General features: G+C 38.6%; 1 protein-coding gene across 2 annotated transcripts; it reads left to right on the top strand.

Annotated features, from left to right (window-relative positions):
* The first annotated feature begins 25 nt into the window (after positions 1-25).
* SEC22A (SEC22 homolog A, vesicle trafficking protein) lies at positions 26-20,481 on the top strand. 2 transcript variants are annotated; one of them, XM_065070517.1, is made up of 8 exons: positions 26-158; positions 3,553-3,784; positions 5,941-6,144; positions 7,356-7,519; positions 8,771-8,965; positions 13,637-13,755; positions 16,071-16,136; positions 19,690-20,481. In XM_065070517.1, the coding sequence occupies exons 3-8, from the start codon at positions 5,963-5,965 to the stop codon at positions 19,888-19,890; spliced, it is 927 nt and encodes a 308-aa protein (XP_064926589.1). In that variant the 5' UTR covers positions 26-158; positions 3,553-3,784; positions 5,941-5,962; the 3' UTR covers positions 19,891-20,481. The 2 variants fall into 2 exon arrangements, with proteins under 2 accessions (XP_064926589.1, XP_064926588.1); XM_065070516.1 differs by having other exon boundaries at positions 52-167.
* Positions 20,482-22,943: the final 2,462 nt, after the last annotated feature.

The following is a 22,943-nucleotide window of genomic DNA, read 5'->3' as shown; positions in this document are numbered from 1 at the left end:
GCCCCCGCGTCGCCATGGCGACGGCACCGCCCCGCCCGTGGAGCAATGAGGCGGCCGTGTCCGAGTCACGTGAGGGCGCTCCCCCGCCGGCGGGGGGGGCGCGGGGCGGACGTGGACAGTTCCCACAATGCCTGGCGGCAGGCGGCTGCTCCGCTCCGGTGAGGCAGGTGACGCTCCCGGGGGCCGCTGCCGGGGCTGGCGGGGCTGGCGGCGGGACGGACGGACGGAGGGAGGGAGGGAGGGAGAGAGAGAGGGAGGGAGGGAGGGAGGGAGGGAGGGATGGGGCGGTGCTGGAGGTGTTGCCGAAGGGCCCTGCGTCTGCCCGGTCTCACGGTTGCCGCCTGCTTTCCCCTTTCGGCTCCAGGCCCGGGGGCTGCCGGGCCGCCTCAGGGCTCCCGGGCTGGGCGCGAGTCTGGTCCTGCCAAGCGTCTTGTCACCGGCTTCTCCGCCTTTCGGGCCGCCGCCGTGCCCCGGGCTGCCGGTGGCAGTCCGGCCGCTGGAGCCACCGGCTCGCCTGCGTTTGCTCATGGGCAGGGGCGACAGGCGGGTGTCGGGCCGTCCCCCGGGGCTCCGTTGTCAGCGGGCGCCGGGCGCAGCGGGGCCGGCCAGGGGCACCGGTGGCACCTCAGGCCTGGTCGTCACTATCGCTTGGCAGCAAAAGCCTGTGGTGGGGTCTGTGTGAGCATCCCTGCTTTGTGTAAAGTTTGCAGTCTAAAGCAGTGTGAACTTGGTTAATTCAGTGACCACGTTACCTCGTCCTGCTCTAGTTGCTGTTAGAATAATGAAAATGATCGTGTGGAGGCTGCCATGTAAGTAGGTGGCAGATGAAACGGTCGAGCTCCCAAACTTTGGGATGCAGCTTGTTCCATTCCCATAGTTTTTCAGAATCTTGATTCTGTTCCCAAGGTCTGTTTTTCCTGTGCTTTATGGGAAGGATTATATGGGCTACTGGTTCAGGATTATTTCCTTGTCCGATCATACCTGATGATGTCAAAGTGGCTATATTTGTTGTAACCTTCTGTAGTGCTTTAGTTTGTAATACGGATTTCTGAAGTATGCTGTGCAGTGGAAAAATTAAGACACCTACCTGCGTAATGCAGCTGTCACAACACTCAAAAATGGGGACAATAAATTGTCCAACACTATGATGTGCACTTGAAGTAAGCACAGAAACTATATTTTTGTTCTGCATCAAGCAGATGTGCAGCTTGCACCCACTTTCCAGTCTTATGTTTTATGGAAGGTGGTTATGAGAAGCAAACATCGTGGCAAGAAGTGCCTTGGTTGAGTTGGTGCTGAAGGCCAGCAGGTGCAAGAGGGTAGGCTTGGCTTTACACTAGATCGACCTAGAATCTCTTTCAATTTTTATGGAGCTAGATTGTTTTTAAACAGTTGAAGTATCCTGAGCAAACCATATTCACTGGTCCCTTTCAAACACTTACTTGTAAAAAAGTTATGGGGAGATGTTAGGTATAAAACAATTACTGTCAGATCACAAGCTGGAAGACCAGCTCGTTACAGAAGACTGGAACATACACCACTTTCTAGGACTTCTCTAGATGTTGCCTCAGGATCAAGTACCATCATAACACAAAAATAAATGAGATGACAAGAGAATATGTCTTCAAAAAACAAGCACAGTAAAACAGGCTCTAGTTTTCATTGTCCAGGTTTTCACACTCATGGGACGAAATGAAACTGGAGCCACATTTGATAATTCCTATTTGTGAAAGCGGTGGAGGTTGACAAGTGTATGATAAATTGGACAGCTTTAGGGAGGGTGGAGTAACAGGAGTGACCATTTCAGCTGACTGTGACCTGGCCAGCTTTCTCCGTGTTCCTTTTTCCCATGAGTTCTCCCAATCCTCTTTGGCACGAAGGGCTGTGAAGTGTCTGTGTTAATGGGAAATCAATAAGGATGGGCCAGAAGTAGCCGCACACAGGGAAACGTAAGAATAGCGCAAGCATGGCGTGAGGTTTCCGTGATGTACGGTCCTTGTTGGTGATCATTTGGGGGTGAGATTTTTCATAAACAAAGGGTAGTATTTTGGTTTTAATAATCCCTATAGTCTTCTGTGAACTTTTCCAGTTACTTTGTGAACTCACATAATGTTTTGGCATCACAACATCCTGTGACAAGCAGTTCCACTGGTGAACTGTGTGTTTTGTGAAGGACCATCTGTGGTGTCCATGAGCCCAACACCTGCTGGTTGGATTTCATACTCCTCAGTTCTGTCATAGAATGAGACAGCGAACCCGGTCCCTGTCCATGTCTATCTACTTGGAATGGATTTGTAGACCATTTGTGGTGGAAGGATGGTCTTTTGACATCTTCATGTGTTTGATGGAGACAGAATTTTTAGGGGAGAACCTATGAAATTTGTAATGGTATGGTTAATTACTTTCTGTAGTTTTGAATAGATGTTTCAAAAAGACGTTTAAAGATAGTTCTAAAAACACTACTGTATCTTTAATGTTCTTTCTTCAATCTCTGCCTATATGCCTATATCAAGTTTACCACTTGGCTCCTTCTGTAGAACCATTTTGTTTTGAGAGCTGAGTAAAGTACTCTTTCATTCTGAAAATTTACTAGAGTTTCTTGCTATGTTAATACATTTTCAAGTAAGGTTGAATATTTTGTTACAATATGTGTATTACACATCTCTGTACATATGTGTGAGCTTTCAACAAAAGTGATTTGCTTTTATTAGCTTAGTTTTTTTAGGTAGTTTTCTGATTCCGCTGTTAGGAAGCTGAGGAAAAAGCACATATTTTCACTGGGTGGGTTTTTAAGATGATGGTAACAAACCGGGTTGACTGGTGATCTTAAGACCATGCATTTAAACACAGTTTTTACCTTGTGTGGTTTCATATTACAAGAAGAGAACTGGCAAGTTTTAATGGGGGCTTATCTTCTGCTAGAGAGACTAGTTTCTCTAAATATAAGTGGGAGTCCTGAAGAAAGTAACTGGTTTTGTTCTAGGTTTATGCAAATATTTATTTACATACAGAATAGGAAGAGTACATCTAGAGGTCTAGAGGGGTCTTTATCCTTCACTTTGTCTGTTGTCTGTGCATACTTGCTATTGTTAGTGACATTTAGATTCTTTATTCTTAGTTGTAGGAGTACATCAACTGTTGTTAGATTGAATATTGAAAAACTTAATGCTTTGGAAATATAGCCATGGTTATGCTGTATTATGTTCCTGAAGTGTTCAGGTTTCTGATCAGGTGAAATTATAGATTAATTAATCTTAGTGTATGTGGTGACTGATGGGATTCAGAGTGCAAGGTTGTTACCCTGAGTTACTCATGTACCATACAGATGGATATATATTTTCCCCTTTTAAGTGGCTGAAGTGACTTAAATAACATAGAAACATTTTGCTATTTCTGTTATTCTAGTTTCCTCTCTACTTGAGTACCTGTGAGTAGTCTCCCTGAGTTGCATTCAGGCCTTTCCAATACATATGCCGTCACAAAAAGAGCTGAAGAATATTGTTAGCCAGTAAGTACATTTATTAACTTTTTTGTTTTTTCTTATCTCATCAGGTAGCTCAACATGAACTTTAACGATCAAGATCACTTAAAAAGTGAACAGAACAATATTTTTCCTTCTGAGAGCTGGCAACAGGATTCTGAGTTTCTCCTGCACTGCTGTTCTGTTTGTTACCTTTTCCTGGAACAGGACATGGAGCTATGTTCCTTTCTTCATGTTAGGTGCTAAGGAAGTTATTTGCTTCTTCAGAGGAGATGCATATCCATGAAATTACATTTTGTGCAAGTAAGTTAATGAGCGAAATTTTAAACTTTACTATCACATCGTGGTTCTTATGTTTATGTTGATACAGCTCCCGAAGTCCCTTTCAGGATTGAGTTCCAAGAGGCAGAGGTGGTTATTGTTGAAGAACTGTTACAGTTTAAAGCTTCTCTGCAATTTTGTCATGCTCATGAGCTGCTGCTGTGGTTATATGGTAGCAGTGTAGTTAAGAAAACAGATTCTGTGTGCATTCCATCTGAATTTTCCTGCCAGAAGCACGTGCGTGAACTCACATAGAGATAGAACTGCATGTTTAATTTCTAGAGTGCTTCACTCCAGCAAGCTAATCTAGAGCAAATTCTAAAGTTGTTTTGTTTTCTGTTTTTGTGTCCAGCTGATCAAAGCACTTTGCACCATAGGGAATTCTGTAGTGAAGTGCTGAAATAACAAGTATACCTAATAAAAGCCCAGGGATATTCAGCAGTCTATGAGCAACGGTGGCTTCCAAGTCTGATATGCAATACAAGTAAAATTAGAAGGCTATTAGTTTGGGATTTGTTTAGCATCTCAAAGCAGGTTGAAGTTTGACTGCTGATGGAGCTGAATTTCTTAAATTGAAAATTATGAAACCTTTTCAATGTTTTCATTATTATGTACCTCTTTCTGAGGAGTAAATACAGTTGGAAAACCTGAATATTGACTATTATTCAATATGTGTCCTAATGAGTATATAACCTTTGGGTAGTGGGAGATATGGGAGGTGAGAGTTCAGGGAAAAAAAGCTATTTCCTCTCTTTTATGAAGAGGTGGTATTATTTTGGAAAACTTTTGAATTCTTAACTTTTCAGCCTTCTAGTTGCTATGGCTTGTAAAGCATCCTTAATGTCATAGTTAGATGCTATAAGCATGTCAGTATTGCACACAAAAGCATCCTTTAGCTGTATTCAGAAATCTGCATGATTTTTTTGCAGTTTGGCATTATGGAACTTGAGTAGCATCATCTGAAGGAGGCAAAAGTCTGTTTTTTTCACAATCTCTGAAGTGATAGGTGTAGTATATGGCAGGAATCTACAGAGCAGTGTTAAGAGTTGAGGAAGTGTTTGCTTTTGGCTTCATATAAATTCTAGCAGTTCGCCCACTTGTAAGAGGACAACCTTGTGTACTGATACTTAGCAGTAATCCTTCTTTTAATGCTTGTCTTGCTGAACTTTTGGAGGTTTTGATTTAATCTAAGGGTTGAAGAACCTGAAGATTTAAAAAATTTGTTGTCAGTCTTGAAAGACTGTCAGCAGGCTATGTGTTTATACTATTAAATGCCTGCTATAAATTTTCTCCTTTTGATGAAAAAATGTTTAAATATACAACTTATTCTTTTTTTAAGTGACTATATTCCAGAAAGTTTTAATCGTTATGCTTTGAAAAACTAAATACTGTGAAAGCACGTAGGCTTTGCAAGCACCACTTCAACCTGCTCAGTACTTCTGTAATACTGATAGACACATTTTGCAGATTTAAAGAAAACAGAGACCCAGATAAAAAAAAGACATTTGATGTGTAAGAAATTCTATTGAGAGTTGGGGGAGCTGGATTATGTTCCTTGCTGTCCTGATTCCTTGATTTCCTATTTGATAGTATGTAAGTTGTGTCAGTCTGTTTGTCAGGGTACTTAAACATGTCCTCAGTAACACAGTTTCATGAAAGCACATTAATATTATTGCTTGATCCAAGACCTGGATAACTCTTCCATCTGGCATATCTTTACCATACATGTTTTTCCTCTCCAGCTATTGTTCTTGGTTTTTTACACTATAAATGCCATCACAGTAAACAAGAGGACTCACAGCTTGAAGGGTGGAAGTGCCACAGTAGTATAATACTAAGGCTAAGTAATAGTGTTTCGATCTCCACAGGTATCTCTAGGTGAGGATTCATGGCAGTTCAGATAAAAATATTTGAAAACGTGACATTAGATGTGCTGCTGCTGCTTCGTGGTTCGTTTAGACTAATAGGTCCTATTCAGTTAGGACTCTAATCTGAACTATAGTTGAAATCCTCCCTGTGCCTCATTTTAAGCCTAAGCTCAGTATACAGTTTTAGAAATTTGTTGAATGAACAGTTGATTCAGTTGTTTTTCCCTCTACCTTAATTCTGATTCCTCCTGATTTTGTGCTTTGTTGTAGGTTGTCGGTAACTCTGTTGGCAATGTCTATGATTTTATCTGCCTCCGTGGTCCGCGTGAGGGATGGACTCCCACTGTCTGCTTCTACCGATTATGACCAGAGCACGGGCATGCAGGAATGTAGAAAATACTTTAAAATGCTCTCAAAGAAATTATCTCAGCTTCCTGATAGGTGTACTCTGAAAACTGGGCAATATAATATAAAGTAAGACTTATTTTTCTATATATTTGTGGTGTCATAGGTTTTGTCTGTCTATAAGTTATAAAGTTAACAGTTCACGTTAGAAATTATTGATCGAATTAAGATTAATTCTTGGCAGTATTTATGTATCAGAAATTGAAAAATGAGAAATTATAGAAAAATTAGAAACTTGCTTAAACTTTGGTGGAAGTTCTAGTTTGAAATAGACAGCATTTTTATAAATACTAAAGTCCTTGACCTACTAGAAATATTTCTTTACATTTCAAGGTTGTTTCTTACATGCAAATGACCAGTCTTGTTCTTTGTCCTGCTACATCAACTAGTTATTCATTTGTTTTTATTTGAAGTTACAGTGGTGGCAAATATACCACCAGAATGATCCTGAAAGTGCTCAGCCTTCCCCATCTCCATCCCAGCATTTCTCAGGGTTAGGCCAAGCATGAATTTTTCCAGTCTGTGGTTTTTTGTTTAAACCTCAGCTGTAGTTGGCTTGTAAACTGATAACCTTTAACATTTAAGAATGAAACATAAGGCTTAGTCAGGATGTTTTTTATTACTTTTGTCTTTGCTTTTAATAGTGTAAGTTATCGATCAAGATTTTGAAGAAATTTGAATGTGACATGAAAACGTGAATGAATTGCTTAAATGCAATAGGGGTAGCTATATTGAATACTGTCCCTTTCTGATTTTGTATTTGCCATTTCTGGTCATCCTTGCAACTGTCTTTGGAGAATTATGAATTCTGCGTTCTATGGAACAGTTTTATTTCCTCACATATTTTAGAAAGAACCAGCTGCCCCCAGCAGCCTGCCCTCTTGCCCCCCACAATCTGAAGATAAGTTTTTGCATTTTGGGGATATACCAGACTTCATATTCTGCATTGGAGATGAATGAAAAGCTATTACAGGACAAACCTGATGTGTTTCTGTATCCTGAAAGCTTTGTTACACACACATGCGTATATACATATACATACATGTATAATAGCTTCTCATATGACCATACAATATGGTGTTAAAGTAAAACATTGCCTAAAAGTAATTTTTTTTTTAGTTCCAGAATAGTGTTGGACATTTCATTAAACATTAATTCCTTTGCTGTCCCAGAGCACTGTTTGTTTTTCTGATTATAGAATATGAGATCAGAGTAGTGAGGCAGTGAATTACCTGCACTGAAATTTGAAAGGTTGATTTTTTTTTTGGTCTCAATTCTAGCTTTATAAGTTCTCTGGGAGTAAGCTACATGATGTTGTGCACTGAAAATTATCCCAGTGTCCTGGCTTTCTGCTTCCTGGATGAGCTTCAGAAGGAGTTCATCACTACCTACAATATGATGAAGACAAATACTGCTGTCAGACCGTACTGTTTTATAGAGTTTGGTAAGGATCTGCCTTTTTTCCCTTGATTCTCACAGTACGAGAAATGAATATTTAAATAGATGTGCAACTTGCTGTGCCCAAAACAAACATGTCCAAGGCAGCTTATAGCTACATTTCAGGTGGATTTAGAATCTAATATAATTCCCATTAGAGTCAATAAAGAAATACTTCTGTGGGCTTTGAATTAGCTCCTAGAGTTTTATCCAAACTTGTTTATAATCTTTCTGTTCATTCCAGTAGGTTTTGGTTTAAGCCTTGTGTGACTGAATCTGGAATTCATCTTCTCTTGGTTAATGATACTAGGAGTTGTTTGATTTCATACCTGTTGAAATACTTAACTTATAAAGGCATTGAGCTTTGTAAATTTCTCAAGTAAAAGATTGCAATTTCATGTTTGCTCTCAGCTGTGCTGTAATTTTTTTTAGTACATGAAAGGGAGAGATTTTCATTTGTTTTATGATATAGTGAAGCATTTAGTCTTCTGTCATGCAAGCTCAAAATACAACTAATCTCATACATACCAGATAGCAGCTGTTATGGATTCCATTAATATCTATGGCTTTAATACTATATGTTAGGCAGTTATTTTAAATATTCTTATAAAATGCATTAGAGAAAAAAGAACCATGGTTTTAGAAATATGGTGGAAGATATTCCAGTTGGTTAATTCTTGTCTATAATTCAGTCAGGCAATTTTTAACGATTTCTGTATGACGTTGTTGTCTTCCTTATGAATATTTCTGTGAACTTTCTTTTTCCTAACACCTTCTTTGTTCTACTAGTTGTTAAATTAGAATGTGGTCTATTACAGTTTTTATATCTGTATAAGATGGTATTAATTTTCTCTACCTGAATATTTTGCAAGCACATTTCATACTCCTAGTAAGTTTATACTTGAATGCAGGAGTTAATTTTTTCATAAGGATGTTTACTAAACTAAGGGAAGAGCTAGAATACATGCATTAAATCCATTGTATTAGCAATGCATTCAGTCTCATGCAGTGAAAAGTCATTAGTTTATTCACAGTAATTAGATTTCTAGAGCTTAATTTTTTTTACTGCAAAAGTAAATAGCCCACGATCTATTAGTCACAAACCAGAAATGGTAATAAAAATCTGAGATAAATACAATAATTTCAAACAATATATTTCAATTTGCAAAGTACGTAGTACATAAAGCTGCATGGTCTTGGATTATTTAATTAGCGAAAGTCCGTAAGGGTGTATCTTTTTATTTTAAATTTTACACAGATAATTTCATTCAGAGGACCAAACAGAGATATAACAACACACGTTCTTTGTCAACAAAGATGAATCTTGCTGACATGCAGACAGAGATCAAACTGAGACCACCTTATCAAATCTCCGTGTCAGAACTTGGCTCAGCTAATGGGTTCGCACATTTATCTGTGGCAGAATACAAGGGTGCTGGTAAGATATCTGCAGGTAAGTTTCAGACTTTTGCTTTTGTATCCTGAAGTGAGACAGATGGAGGGTAGTAGAATTAATCTTTGATATTGTTTTCTTTAAGAAAAGCTTTTTCACTGTGGTGTTCTTAAAGCATAAAGCTGCCATGACCTTACATGTATTTTAGCCTAGATGTCTCTTTTGTCCTCTGCTCAAAGTGCCTGTCTTCCCAAGGCACTCAGGGAGAGAAATGCGTCTATTCAGTGGGCTGCTTTATTGAAGGGAAAAAGAATCTACATGAAAATAAGCAAATGAATATGAGCACTTAACAAGATCCTCTTTCTGGCTTTTTAAGATTTATGAAAATTTTTATTGTTTTTGCCCAGTAAGACCCAATGGTGACATCAGGTAAGAGCATAGTGTCAGGAGTTAGAGCAGCTGGAGGGACAAGGATCTGGGAATGCTTTAGGAAGCGTCTGTGACAGTGAAAATCCAGAGAGCTGTGCTGGCTAGAAGTTGTACTCTCTAAAATAAGTACCTTATGTACGATGTTAATAATAGAAATTTAGTGTATACTTGCTACATTCATTTAAATAGTCATTAATTATTTTTTAAAATTAATTTACGTCACGTAGAATGTAAATGTAGAACTGTGTGTTTGAACAGGGTTAAAGATTTGTGCTATTGAGCGCTCTGAATCAGTTTGACACCCACCTTTAGATGTTTCCCAGCAGGACAGAAAATTTAAAACTCGTCAAATTCTTGCACTAATACGTGGACTCCACATGTGAAACTGGTATAATCTGATTTCAGTCTTCAGTGAAGCAAAATTGTAAATAGAATGAAAGGAAGTGTTGATTTTTAGTTAGTTACTGTCCCTCCCTCCCCTTTTTTTTCCCAAAAGTGCCTTTATCTGTAAGGTAGTTATCCTGGGCAGACCTGCACTGATACCATTTACTTTGTCAGGGTGAAAATTGCAATTATAAATCTAAACACTTCCTAAAGTTCTGTAGTAAAAGAGATCAGCTTAATTTTGTGCTGTATTTATATATATTAAGAGGATCTCTTTGCCAGTGTATTATCCTAATTACTTTACTTGTAAGGATTCCTCTGGAAGATTGAAAATGACTTTCTACTGAAGATAAAACCCAAACAAATCACTAGGGTGCCCTATTGGTGCTGCTGGCACCCTGATCCTGGAAATTCTAAGTGCTGTGAGACAGTGTAGAAATAACTTAGAATCTCTGTATTTGCTATCTAACAGTATTACATTCTGTAAAATTAATAAAGGAAATGTATGAAGATGTTTAAATTGCATAGAAGACTGGAATCTCTTAAGCAGCACTGTACATACCTTTAATTACCTACTGCTTGTACATGTGTGCTGTTTTTAAAGGTATGTAATGCTGTGATACCACTCTTTGGCCTCTGTCTGTGCTTGCATCATTGTTACTTTTTCATGTGCTGCTGAGATCCTGGTTTGTGAAAAAGGTTATGGTGGCACAAGTGGCAAACGATTTAACTCTGAAAATTGTCTAGATTTGAGCTACCTGCAACTGGAAAAAGAAAATTAAAATTCTGCCTGTGTCAAAATTGGCTGTGTGTTCAGAGTTGTGCAGGCAGTGGGAGATGAGGTTTTAGCACTTTTCTGAGTAAAAGTGTTGGAGGATCATATGGGCTTAAATTAAAATTTGCAAAGACCACTTCCATTTTTGCTATAAAGTAAATCTAAACAACAACTGGCAGATGATCTTCCATTTTTTTTACCTACCTCTCCACAACTCATTTTATAGAAGCAGTTCTGTTGTCCTCTTTTCTTTCCATGTCGACTTTCTTCTGTTTAATTTCCCTCTTTCAGTTACTTTTAACTTTCTTCTTCCTCTGAATTCCATAGATCTCTGTTCAGTTATCCACTTCCTTCCTTGAATTGCTGTAGAAACTCACCATCAAAGGGCTGTACATTATGAGAGGTTTGCACTTTGCTCCTTTTTCACCTCTTCAAATTTTAGATGCTATTGTATAACAGTCTTTTTTTTTTTTAGCAAGCCTGCTCATAGTTCTGTAATTCTTTACATTAATAGTTCTGTAATTCTTTACATTAATCACTTCTGTCCACCCTTGAAAATAACTTTCGCTGGCTGATTGCTCCCTGCTCAGTTGGCTAAACGTCAGAGTTTCTCCTTTGCTCTAAGGACAGATTCTTACAGAAATATAGGGTTTGCCGAGTATAATTTCCTGAATGTGCTGCCCTGTTAGAAGTGTGACGTGCTTTAAGTGAATTAAGTATGTTAAATCAAGTTGGATAGCACGCAGAGGTAGGAAGTTAGGTAGATGCAAATCTCGTTATACAGAACAGCAGAAATTGATGTGTCCATTTGGGCTCTGCCAATGAAGCATCATCTGTTACTTGCCTGTACCTGTAACTGGATACGTAGCCAAGGTCTGGTGTCCAGGCCTCTTATGTTGTTAAAGTAATTGAAAATAGCAGCACTTTTCCTTTAGCAAAAGTCGTGCTGTGTATTGAGAAACAGGGGTGACTATTAATATGTGAAGCAGAAAGTGTGTAGATTATGGATAGAATCTTGTTTCAAAAGTGAATGTAGGTTTTGGAAGGCATTAGAAATAGGGTGACAGCATGCTGATGTGTGATATTTTAGGTATTTATTTGGTTAGGATAAATTTACTGTTATCTGAGCTTTTTTTTTTTTTTTTCAATGAAGGAGCAGTCGTCAAATCAAAGTTACTTTTTGTCTAATGGTGTACTCAAGGTTTATTTTTCTTCCTTTTTATTTTTAAATAAATATTCTTACAAGTAGTGCAGTTTCTCACATCATGTAAATTTGCCAAATTTTTATTTAAATGTTAACATTTTAATTCATAATTTGTGCTGTATTTGATCCTTGGCTTGTGTTAGAGAGTTTTTGATATGGCAGTTACCATATTTCTAAGATTTCTGGACGTACTGGCTCAAGGTCAGCTGGCCATTACACTGCCCTGACGCTCCTTCATTCTTCTGCTTTCACCTTTATTTTTTGTATTTAAATGACTCTTGTTGCTTTGATTGTAACACTAAAATGTATTAAGCCCTGGAGAGCTTAATGACATTAGTAGAGTTATGCAACATCCTTTAAAGGTTTAGGAGTTGTTTTCATATTTTAATAAGAGGGAAAAGTGATCGTTCATAGACTGTCTTGATTTAGCTGACAAGACTCTTTTCCCTCTGTGCATCTCAAAGAGGTGTTTCAAATACTGTTTTAACGCATGATGTCTTAAAGTTACCCTGGTACATGTGGAAAATGAGAGTGTCTGGAGAGCTGTGCATGGAGAGCCGTGAACTAATTTTATCCACCAGTTAATGAAATACAATGACTTTTGGCTACAAACAGTCACATACACCTTCAGCTTGTTGCCACTCTCTAGATGAGGTGGTTTAAAAACCCAAACAAACAAACAACAAAACAACCAGTTAGGAGTCACTGAAAAAGAATGGGTTGGTGCGCAAATAGCCTTAACTGAGTGATTACTGGTAGTATTCCTCTAATATGCGCTACGGTTACAAAAGCAATAAGCTCTGAATGTTAAACATAAGTTATTTTTGTTAAAAAAAACCCAACTCTATTAAATTCAGTACAAATGAGTTAAGGGAACTAATTTTGTGTTTTATTTTAAAGTTATCACACACTCATAATTAGACACCCTGTCTGCTTATCAATGTGAAATAGCTTTTGTCATTTTTTCTTCAGGTTCTGTAACTTCATAAACTGTTTGGAAAGCCCTTTTCCTGGATCTGTGCAATGCAAACAACCCGGATTGACACCCCCCTCTATTAATGTTACAGTTCATTAACCTCATTGTTCACATCTTTACACTTTGTTGATTTGAGCAGAATGATTTAAGTATGGCTCAGCAGTCTTATTGTTTTCCCAGTGTCACTTAGATTGTTAAGGGGTTTACATTGTTTTCTCATATTTGCTTTCTGTTATTAATTATGGAAAGGGACAGTAATGAGGAACATAGACAGCTGTTCTATACTAGTAACCCCAGCTAAGCCTGGAAGAGTGGGTATGCATGGAAAGGAAGCATGTTTTAATTTAATGCATTTTGTATGTGACTTCTGAGCACTGTCTGGAAGGTCTGTATAAGGTTGTAATATAGATAGTAGCTTAGTTTCAGAGCTGTGTTTTTATTTGTGTCTTTAGTAGCACTCACTGGCTGTATTTTTTAAGGTAGGGCTCCGTAATAGCTTTGCCTCATAGTGTTCTGTTCAGCAAACAAGCGAAATCAGTCTCAGTAGCTCTGCTAGTGCATTAGTGGTAAAGAAAAGTGGAGGTTGTGAGAGGAGCTCTTAAGTACCTATTAGCTGGCTGCTAATTGTAGATGAATTTCACTAGGAAGTGCATCGTTTGCTATTGATTTCCTGGCATGTTTGAGCAGCTTTCGGTATTATACTATATGTATTGTGTTAAAGACTAAATATAATAAGACAGTTATGCATGTGAATTGAAGGAAAGTAGGCTTTTTCTTAAACCTTGGTGTTGAAGTATTTAAAATGTTTCTTCTTTTTAGAAAAAAACCCTGTCATTTTGTGTTATTCTTTAGTGATGTCTTCTTGAGCTAGAAGCCACTGAGGAAATGAGATTACTGTTTTATGAAATTTCTAAAGACATTGCTTTGACCTTTGATATCCTTTTTCGATCTTTTGCTTTGCAGCTCCACATCAGCGTCTGGAACCTGTGACTCTGCCAGGGATTGTCTCATTTGTTCTTAGTTTGTTATGTGGGGCTTTGAATTTAATTCGTGGCTTTCATGCCATAGAAAGTCTTCTCCAGGTATTGTACATATTTATGAATTTAAGAGTTATGCTTCATAGCAATCATAATACCACCTTAGAAGATGCTTGTTATATGAACTAAGTCCTGCCAGTTTTATTTTCAGAAATACTGTTTGTGAGGTCAGACCTCTCTTTATGAAACATGTATTGTTTGTGATCTGTGCATCCTGCTTGGGTGCGATGCATCATTCATTGAGGCTGAGAGTTTCCAAAGCAGTAGGAGGTGGGTGGCCAACTCCTTCCCTAGGTACCTTGCTAGCAGTGAGTATGTGCACATAATGTTCTGTTTTATAAATTTATGCCAGGATATGAGTTGTTTAATTTTAATAGATGTTATTTAAAAACACTTGAGAAAAATTATGAACAGCTTTGAAAATCTGGCCAGTTTTTTTGAAAGGTCCACACAGCAGGGATCTTTAAAGAGGTTTTGTAAAATTGTATTTTTAGAAACCTTTTGTTTGTTTGTTTTAAATAAACCTTCTTAAGTAGGATGCTTATTTCTCTTTGTGTGCTGAAAGGATCAATATAAGGGAAACTGTTCAGTGATTTCTTCCAAATCCCCCCTAAAAAATAACACACCTCCCCCTGCAAACAACCTCTCCAACAAACACTTATTTCCTTTTTTCAACTTTCTGCTTTGACCCTTCTTAGAGCCGTTTAGTTTCTTTCTATTCCATTTCTTGTGCTAGTTGTATATGGGCTTTCTAGGGAAGTGAGGTAAAGAAGATGACCTGTGTTCCAGTTGACTTAGATAATTGTTGATATAGGTAAAGATGTAATAAAGCAGTCGTGTTTGAGGTCTCGACATTTCCTGAAGGTTATTGAATACATGAACAGGGTTGATGAAAGTGTTACATACTTGGTCCTTCTTTTGAATTGTTTTGGTTTATTTTTGAAGGAAAAAGCAAGAATGAAACAGTGAACGTACATCACTACTTCATCACTCAGTAGATTTTTCTGTTATGCCAAGTTCTCTCAGTCTGAACATGGTCAGAGCAGAAACAAGTTGTAGTTCCAAATGGACCACTTTTGTCTCAAAATTATACTGGCTTTCAAGGAAGAACATTTGCATAAGTACCCATTGTTTTCCTAGGAAAGTTTTTGATTGTCACAGATGTTTGTTTGAAATGCAGTTTGAATAATCACCGAGCATGTAAATTTATTCTGCTCAGCTCTATAGAAACTATACCAACCCATTTGAATAAGTTAGAAGGAATTTTTTTTTAACACACAGTAGGAAGATCTATCACTTCAAGTATTTTTTCTGTCTTTTCCTTCAAGAAAACTTAATTTTCCAACAATCTCTCTGATAAATTGATGTTTTTGTCCCTGCCCTGAAGGCAGAGCTCCCTGCTGCCTTCTCTGGGTAGAATTTTACCACACCCTAGTGGCCAGTTTCCAGCTTTTCCTTTTTTCTCATTTCCATTTTGTGAAGCTGGAGGAAGGCACTGATCTACAAAATTGACATGAAAGGTATTTACCAGTGTTTGGACTTGAATTTTCAGAGGCACCTGGAGAAGGTAAATATCCAGTGTTAGAGCTGTTCTTCTCTTAAGGCTTTTGAAAATCTCAGTGTTAGTTGTGACTTGTGAACAAACATTTTGTCAGGTTCCAGATCACAGTGGTTTGGTTTTGTTTTTTTTTTTCCCCAGACATATAATTAAAGCAATTATTAGTGCTTAGTCTTCTGGTTTAGTGTAGTATAGGAAAATGTTGTAAATCTCTATGTGAGATGATTTTAACATACTGAAACATTGTGAAAGTTATTAATTATTGTAAAATACCAGATATTAACAGTATAAAACAGAATCACAGAATCACAGAATCACAGAATCGACTGGGTTGGAAAAGACCTCAGAGATCATCGAGTCCAACCCTTGGTCCAACTCTAGTCCGTTTACTAGATCATGGCACTAAGTGCCATGTCCAATCTCAGTTTAAAAACCTCTAGGGACGGCGAGTCCACTACCTCCCTGGGCAGGCCATTCCAATGCCTGACCACTCTCTCTGTAAAGAATTTCTTTCTTATATCCAGCCTAAATTTCCCCTGGTAGAGTTTAAGCCCATGCCCCCTTGTCCTATTGCTAACTGCCTGGGAGAAGAGACCAGTCCCCACCTGGCTATAACTTCCCTTCAGGTAGTTCTAGAGAGTGATGAGGTCACCTTTAAGCCTCCTCTTCTCCAGACTAAACAACCCCAGCTCCCTCAGCCTCTCCTCATAGCTCTTGTGTTCAAGTCCCTTCACCAGTCGTGTTGCTCTTCTCTGGACCCGCTCCAGCACTTCAAACACAGCTTTCTGTTTTATTTTCACAGAATGAAGGTGAAGATTTCAGCTACGTTATTGCATTTTTTCTTGGAACAGCAGCCTGTTTGTACCAGGTATGTTCTTCTGCTTGCATAGTTCACCAGAGTTTAGAAACATTACCCAGTCATAAATGTCATCATGTTTTCTTAAATGTCACTGGTACTTGGATGGGGTGATTATAAAAATAATTTCTGCTGTTTTATTTCATTGTTCATAAACCATCATACAGCAGATTGGTACAAAGAGCTGCTGTTTGCTGGCATTTTTCTCCAGTTAGTTGATGAAGAGAGTTGGTGTACTTTTCTGTCTGGAGCTTACAATTTATCTCTGAAGTCAGCAGCAGCGGAGGTTATGTCAATTTCCTTCAAATAGTAGTTTAATAGTTTGAGTAAACTTAACCATCTGAACAAATGCCTTATTACTGCTTCTTTCCTTTGGGAAAACCTGAAGTAAATACACTAATACCTGGGCACTACACCCCAGTATTTTCCTCACTTCGTACATTATTGTGCACCTCTTTCCTTTTCAAACCTTTCAGCCACTTTCCACTATGTCTGTTATTTCACGTTACATTTCATGTCTGTTGGTTTTCTATTTCTGCATCTGAATTTGACTTTTCTCTATAGTTTGTAGCAAGGTATTCTGGTGCCCATTGGCATTTGTCATTCAGTGGCACTGCTGTTACATTTAGCTATGACTGTCATGTCTGTCATGCTCAACTGCTGTTGTTTCTAATTCTTTTGACTTTTAATCTCCTGCACTTGTGGACTGTGCAGTTTCTACTTGTGTGTGCTGATATTTAGTACAGTGTCAGACCATAAAATAAAATGTCTTAGGATTTTCCTTTTCTATCAGCCTTTCTATCAGCCAGCCTTTTCTCCAAGTTACCTGTAATCTCCATTCTCTGTGATTTATACATAGCAAAATGTCACAGTACAACTTGTGTTCTTCATTACTTGTTGACTTTTCATCAGCTTCTGCCTTAAATAATTCCTCAGATTGCTGTTAATTTTCTATGCCAATAATCTCTTTCATATCAGATAAGGGTGGAGCTCCTCCATTCTTTTTTTGTGTGTGTGTGAAAAATACACATTCTTCCCTACTCTCCCAAATTAGAAATCTTATTCTTTGCGAAGTATTCATCTGTGCATTTTGGCATAAGGACATATGTCATTCCCCCACTGTCTGACTTGAATAGAGCTATTTTTAAAAAATAATACATGCAGCTTGGAATGTAAGCTTTCTTTTGGTATTTAAAATTACCTGTTGAGACTCATGTTCTGCACCCCCTGCTGTCATTCCTACAATACGTAATTGGTCACCTTTCAGAACTCAGAGGGCTGTCGGTTCTCTGGCATGTTCTACTGTTCTTTTGCCACACTTAAGAGTTTGGGAGATTAATTCTGTGTGTTACATGACAGCGTGTTTCATTATAATTCACCCACAAGGCATCCATGATGCTGTATTGTCTTGTTCAGTTAGTAACAACCTAGCAGTGTGTTTCTGGTTTCAATAATGTTTGTAGCCTGGGTCTGCAGGCAAAGAATGGGACTTAAATGGAATATGATGTTCAGGCCTGCTGACATGTCTGGTGTTCCTCCCTGTTTTCTTGGCACTTCTGAAGAAGAAATGTACAGAAGTTAGAGCTGTCTCAGTTGTACCTGAACTGCAAAGCGTCAGGAGCTGAACCTTCAGTGATCTCTTGACTTTTATTACCAAAAAAATACAAAAAGAAAAAAAAATAAAAATAAAGATCTTCTCTGAAGTAGCACAGAGGAGCCTTCTACATAAAAAGTTATGCTCAGTAATTGCCAGGCTAACACTTTAATATAAAAAAACCCCAAAACCCCAGGAATTTTGTAACAGCACTTGATGCAGTAAGGTCTTAAAACCACAGAGTTTTGGCCTTTTGATTGGTGCTCTATTTGGTAAGTGGCACGTCATCTAGTATCTCAAACCTAGACTCATGGAAAAATAAGCTTAAAAATTAATTTAAACCAGATATTCAATGAAATTCACAGTCGTTCATCGTGTTGCAGTAACACTTTTAAAACTTCCATAGTATTTTTGGTCTCTCAACCCTTCACATTTATTAATCATTTTGATGAAGCGTATCCCGACTCTTATGTTAATCTTTGAAGCAGTTACACTTCTTCGTATGTTGTCAGTGGAGGCGACAACACTAGGAAATTATCTGAATTCTTATTGCTGAGGTACTAGTATCAACTAATTGCTTTTTTAGCTATGATTTGTAAAACTGGCAGTACAAGTAGGTTGCATTTGCTCTGCTCAAAGTAGCTAAGCAGGTTCAGAGGAATTCCCTCTGGATTCTGAAACACGCAGATTACTTATCTCTAGTTGTACTTTGCTTTGGTGGAAGGACATAAAAACCTTACTGATACTGTCAGTACTCAGATTTGACGATATTTAGATATGCAGAAATTCCAAGTAGTTCAGTTAATCTCAGCCACATGTACAGTGGAAATGCATGCTTTATAAGAAAGTGGTTGAGTTTAAAATAGAATATAAAGTAACCTCAATCAATTGCATTGTTTGGTTGCAAATATACAATACTTTGGCCCTTTTTTGAGCAACATGAAAAAAATACAGGTGAAGTTTCTCTGACTGATAAAACGTGGCAAATGCCAATGAATAACAGAAGTGACACTTAGATAATCTGATGATGGATGCTGTTAAAAATCTGTGTGAGCGTGGTTACATATCCACTGGGAACAGGTTTGGAATACAAAGTAGGCCCAAGTGATGTTGTTATCTATCTTGAAGCACAGCAAAAACTTTCTTCAGCAGACAGAAATGGCTAGAATGTGGGGGTGAGGAAAACGATTGTTTTTTTTGTAGAGGTCAGGGAAGTTTTTTGAACAATAGTGGAAGTGAAATAATGTCTACGTAAGAGCTGTGTCCTTTTAGAGATGCAAACTGAGGCAGGAGACTTGAGCAGATTTCCAGCTGCAGTAGGAAAAAGGCAGAGCAGGGAACCGTGTGCAGTCCTCACGTTCTGTGTTACACCACAGCCTGCAGAACGTGACCTTAAGCCACGGTAGAATGACAGTAGAGTCGTGTATTTCTCTCCGATTGTGATCCATCTTGCAGCAGCTCAAGAAGAGCAGTGAGTGTTTGTGGTCCTCCCTGCATCTGCCAGTTAATTCTCTGCACTGGCCCCAGCAGGGCGCTGGATGAGTGTCTGAGGGATGCCAAGGATTCACTGCAGGGCCCTGCTGTTCTCCCTCTCCTTCCCAGTGCTTCACCTGGACTAGGCTTCACACCAGCTCGTGTTCGTTCTCCACTGCTCGGGTAGAACAGAGTGTATTCTGACCAGAGATTGCCAGGAACATCCATTTTCTTTTCTCTTAGGCCACTCATTATGGCAAGTTGTAATCAATTATGGTGAGAGAATTGTTCTCCAAGTGGGTTTAATGGAAGCAAAATGTAACCTTGTATTGCTGTCAGGTGCTTTTCGCCCTTCTGCTAAGTTGATACTGTCCTTACATGTTTGATTTAGACTTTTACTTGTTTGGGGTTTGTAAGTTCTCTATGACCAGATAGTGTTTCTTCAGTGGAAGTTGTTTTCCATGCGGTCATCTGGTTTCTTTGTTTTCTTCCTGACAGTGTTACCTGTTTGTATACTACACGGGCTGGAGGAATGCCAAATCCTTCCTGAATTTTGGGTTAATTTGCCTGTGTAACATGTACCTGTATGAACTGCGCAACCTGTGGCAGCTCTTCTTTCACGTGACTGTGGGAGCGTTTTCTACCTTACAAATTCGACTGCGACAACCACAGGGCAAGTCCCCTGATTACAATGTCTGACAAGTCCTGGAACGTTTAGCAGCGGTCTTGTTCCAACAGTTATCCACTCTCAGGAATGTAAAGCTGTTCTCCAAAAGAAGAAGCTGTCTGGTCTCGATGGGGCTTTTTGGGTTTTTTGTGTTCTCTCTCCCTCCACCCCCCCCCTTTTTTTTTTTTAAATAAAGCAATGTAAGATGCCTATGGACATTTTTTGCTTAATGGTTAAACTTTTTTCTTTTTTAAAGAACTGAGGACACACAACAATCCGGGACTAGAGGAGGAAAACGGATCATATCCATGCAGTGAAATGTATGTAGGGACACCAAGATCGGGGAATTTGACTGGTGGCACAAAATAGCTTCATTTGAAAGTATGGAAGGAATGTACAGAATAAGTCTTCTGCATATCATGCAAGCTGTTCACTTCCAAAATCAGTTTTGCCTTTGTGAGGCAGTAGAGGATAGGCTAAATAAATAATAACAATAATAATAATGCTGTTGCATATTAGCAAAGTAGATTTGGAACATGTAAGATGTTAAATTTTGGAATGTTTGTTTCACGTTGACATATATGTGAATGTTTTCTTAATTAAAATGTAACCTGGAAACTCGATTTCTGGGGATCGCCTTTATGTCACCTGTGGCCCTCTGTCTAGTGCTATAAATACTTCAACATTTTTTCCTTTATTGTTTCCTTTTAATTATCCTCTGAAAGTGATCTATGTGGACAGGTTTTCTTTTTAGTAATTACTGAGAAGGTCCTGCCACTTAACCCAGGATTTGTGCACGCTTCCTCTGTTTGAACTCTGCAGAGCCGGAAAGGAAATGGATTGGTGAGTAGATGAAGCGACTTGTTGGTCTGTTGTTCCTTTTATATACTTTTAGAAATGGATGAATAAATAGTTCAAACCTGAGATAAACAACTGGTGGCAGGAAAATAATAACTCAGTCTGACCAGCTTGAAGATTAAAAGACCAGGGATTTTGTTTATTCATGTGGTGTTATGGGTTCCGTGTTTCTGCGCTGGGATAGAACCTCCTTGATCTAGATTTGTGTTCGAGAGAACCATTGTATACTCTTGACGTTGCGGATCAATGAGCAAACCCCAAACACTTAGAAACTAGAATAGCAGCCATATAGTACCACCAGCAGTGACACCGTTTTTTTTTACAATTATCTGACAGTTATTTATGATCGTTCGTATTGTACAAACAGATAGATATAGATAGATTTTTATATGTGACCTGGAATAATGTTAAGGGTTCACTGAAGTGCTGGGGAAAAATCAAGGGGAGAAAAAAGCAAGCTTTGATGGCAGGGAGGTTGCCATGCTGCTTGTGGTGTTGGATTTGGGGCCTGGCAGAGCTTTGCTGTGCTATGAGAGTTGCTGCAGGCAAATGTCTTTGGGCACTTCATACCAAAATATTACGTGTTTCAGTAAGTTATTTAGTGTCAGATTATGACCAAGAAGAAAGGAGCTGGATACTTTCTTTTCTTTTAAATAGATGGTCTTAGTCAAGAAAATTACACTTGATAGAATCAAGAAGAATTGGACAATGAAATTGTAATCCAGAGTGACCAGGAGCAGTATGTATTGTGTTCGTGGTGTGTTTCTCACAGTGATGCCTGAGATCAAGACCTTGGAACTCCCTTGTTGTGCAGCTGCAAAGGTTGGTGTTGGAGGTGATGTGCTTTGCGGTTAATTCTCTTCCCTCCCCAAGCTGAGACAGAGAAGAATGTATTCATGAACGTGCTCTGCTTTTGTTTTGGCAATCTAGACAATGGGCAAAAGATAAACAAGAGGACTGGATTGAAGCATACAAGAATTTTGGGAAATGTTTACACTATGAATACTTCAAAATCCAGAAGAACAGAACACAGCCTTTGTTTAGCACTGAGCAGTTTGCTTGTGTTAGGGTTCAATGCACCTTTCTGAACTCTGGACACCAGAAAAGGTGAAAAGCAGTCCCTTAGCAGTTCAAGTCAGTGGTTGAAAGATGTAGCTATTCATGTTTTAAATATGAAAACAGGTTTTATCTTGTGCAAAGAATCTAGAAGAGTCATTATACCGATATTTTCAGTTCAGCTCCATTGATAGGCAGGGAAGCTATTATGATTGCCTGAAGTACTGTCTAGTTTTTAACACAGGCTGTCGTGCACATGAATTTTCTGTTGCGTCATTTCTTCAGTTTAGATGTTGGCAGAGAATCTTGTTTTCTCTGACTCCTTCCCTTCCTCCTATTCCTAAAGACGCATTTTTAAGGAATGAAAACTTCCTTTGTCATAGCATCTGGAACAATTATTCCATTCCAGTTATGCTGCTGTTAAACTAATTGCTGATGAGCAGGTGTAAGGAACAAATGCAACTCTCAGTGTAGTAGAAGACAGTTGGGATTCTGTTTGTCTGCTTTTGATAATAATAATCCCATTTCACAATGAAAAGTTAATGAGCATGTTTGTTCTTCATTACCTGATATTAGAAGGTGCTAAAAACATGGCTTTTGAACATGCTACTTTTGTTTGACTGTAATATTAGAACTTGCTGAAATTTTGTGTGAGTTGAGAAAGAAGATACTCTAGGCCAAGTTGGAGGTCAAAATTTACTGAAAATTCCCAGGATTTCCCATTTGCTTATACAAACTCAGCATTCAGAGAAGTAGTAGGTGCTTTCCTGCTGATTTTACCAGATACTTGAGTTATTGAACGCAGGAAAGATGGCTACTCTCTTGAACAGCATGTGTTATCTTAGTTTGAATTGCACAGGGCTATTCATAGTTGGTTGATTTTGCTGTGGGCTTTAGTAGAAGCAGAGCTCGCTTCATGCTGTATTTATGAAGTAAGCCCACTTTAAGTTTTGATTGGGTCCATCCAACACCCACAATACCATATTTTTATTTAAATACAGTGTCGCTGTATTCGGGAAGAGATGGCCAAAAGTTTGACTGCCTTCCACAAGCTGTATTTAATGCTGTTTGAGGTTTAGTTACCTCAGAGTCCCCTATTTGCGCTTCTAGAGATTTAATCATGTTCTTCCTTGTATATTTTTGTTTTAGTATCTGAGGTTTTTCATAGTGA

This window comes from Columba livia, chromosome 7 (assembly GCF_036013475.1).
Source record: "Columba livia isolate bColLiv1 breed racing homer chromosome 7, bColLiv1.pat.W.v2, whole genome shotgun sequence".
NCBI lineage: Eukaryota > Metazoa > Chordata > Aves > Columbiformes > Columbidae > Columba > Columba livia.
Note: the sequence above shows the minus strand (reverse complement) of the source record. Positions and strands in the feature narration are given on the sequence as shown.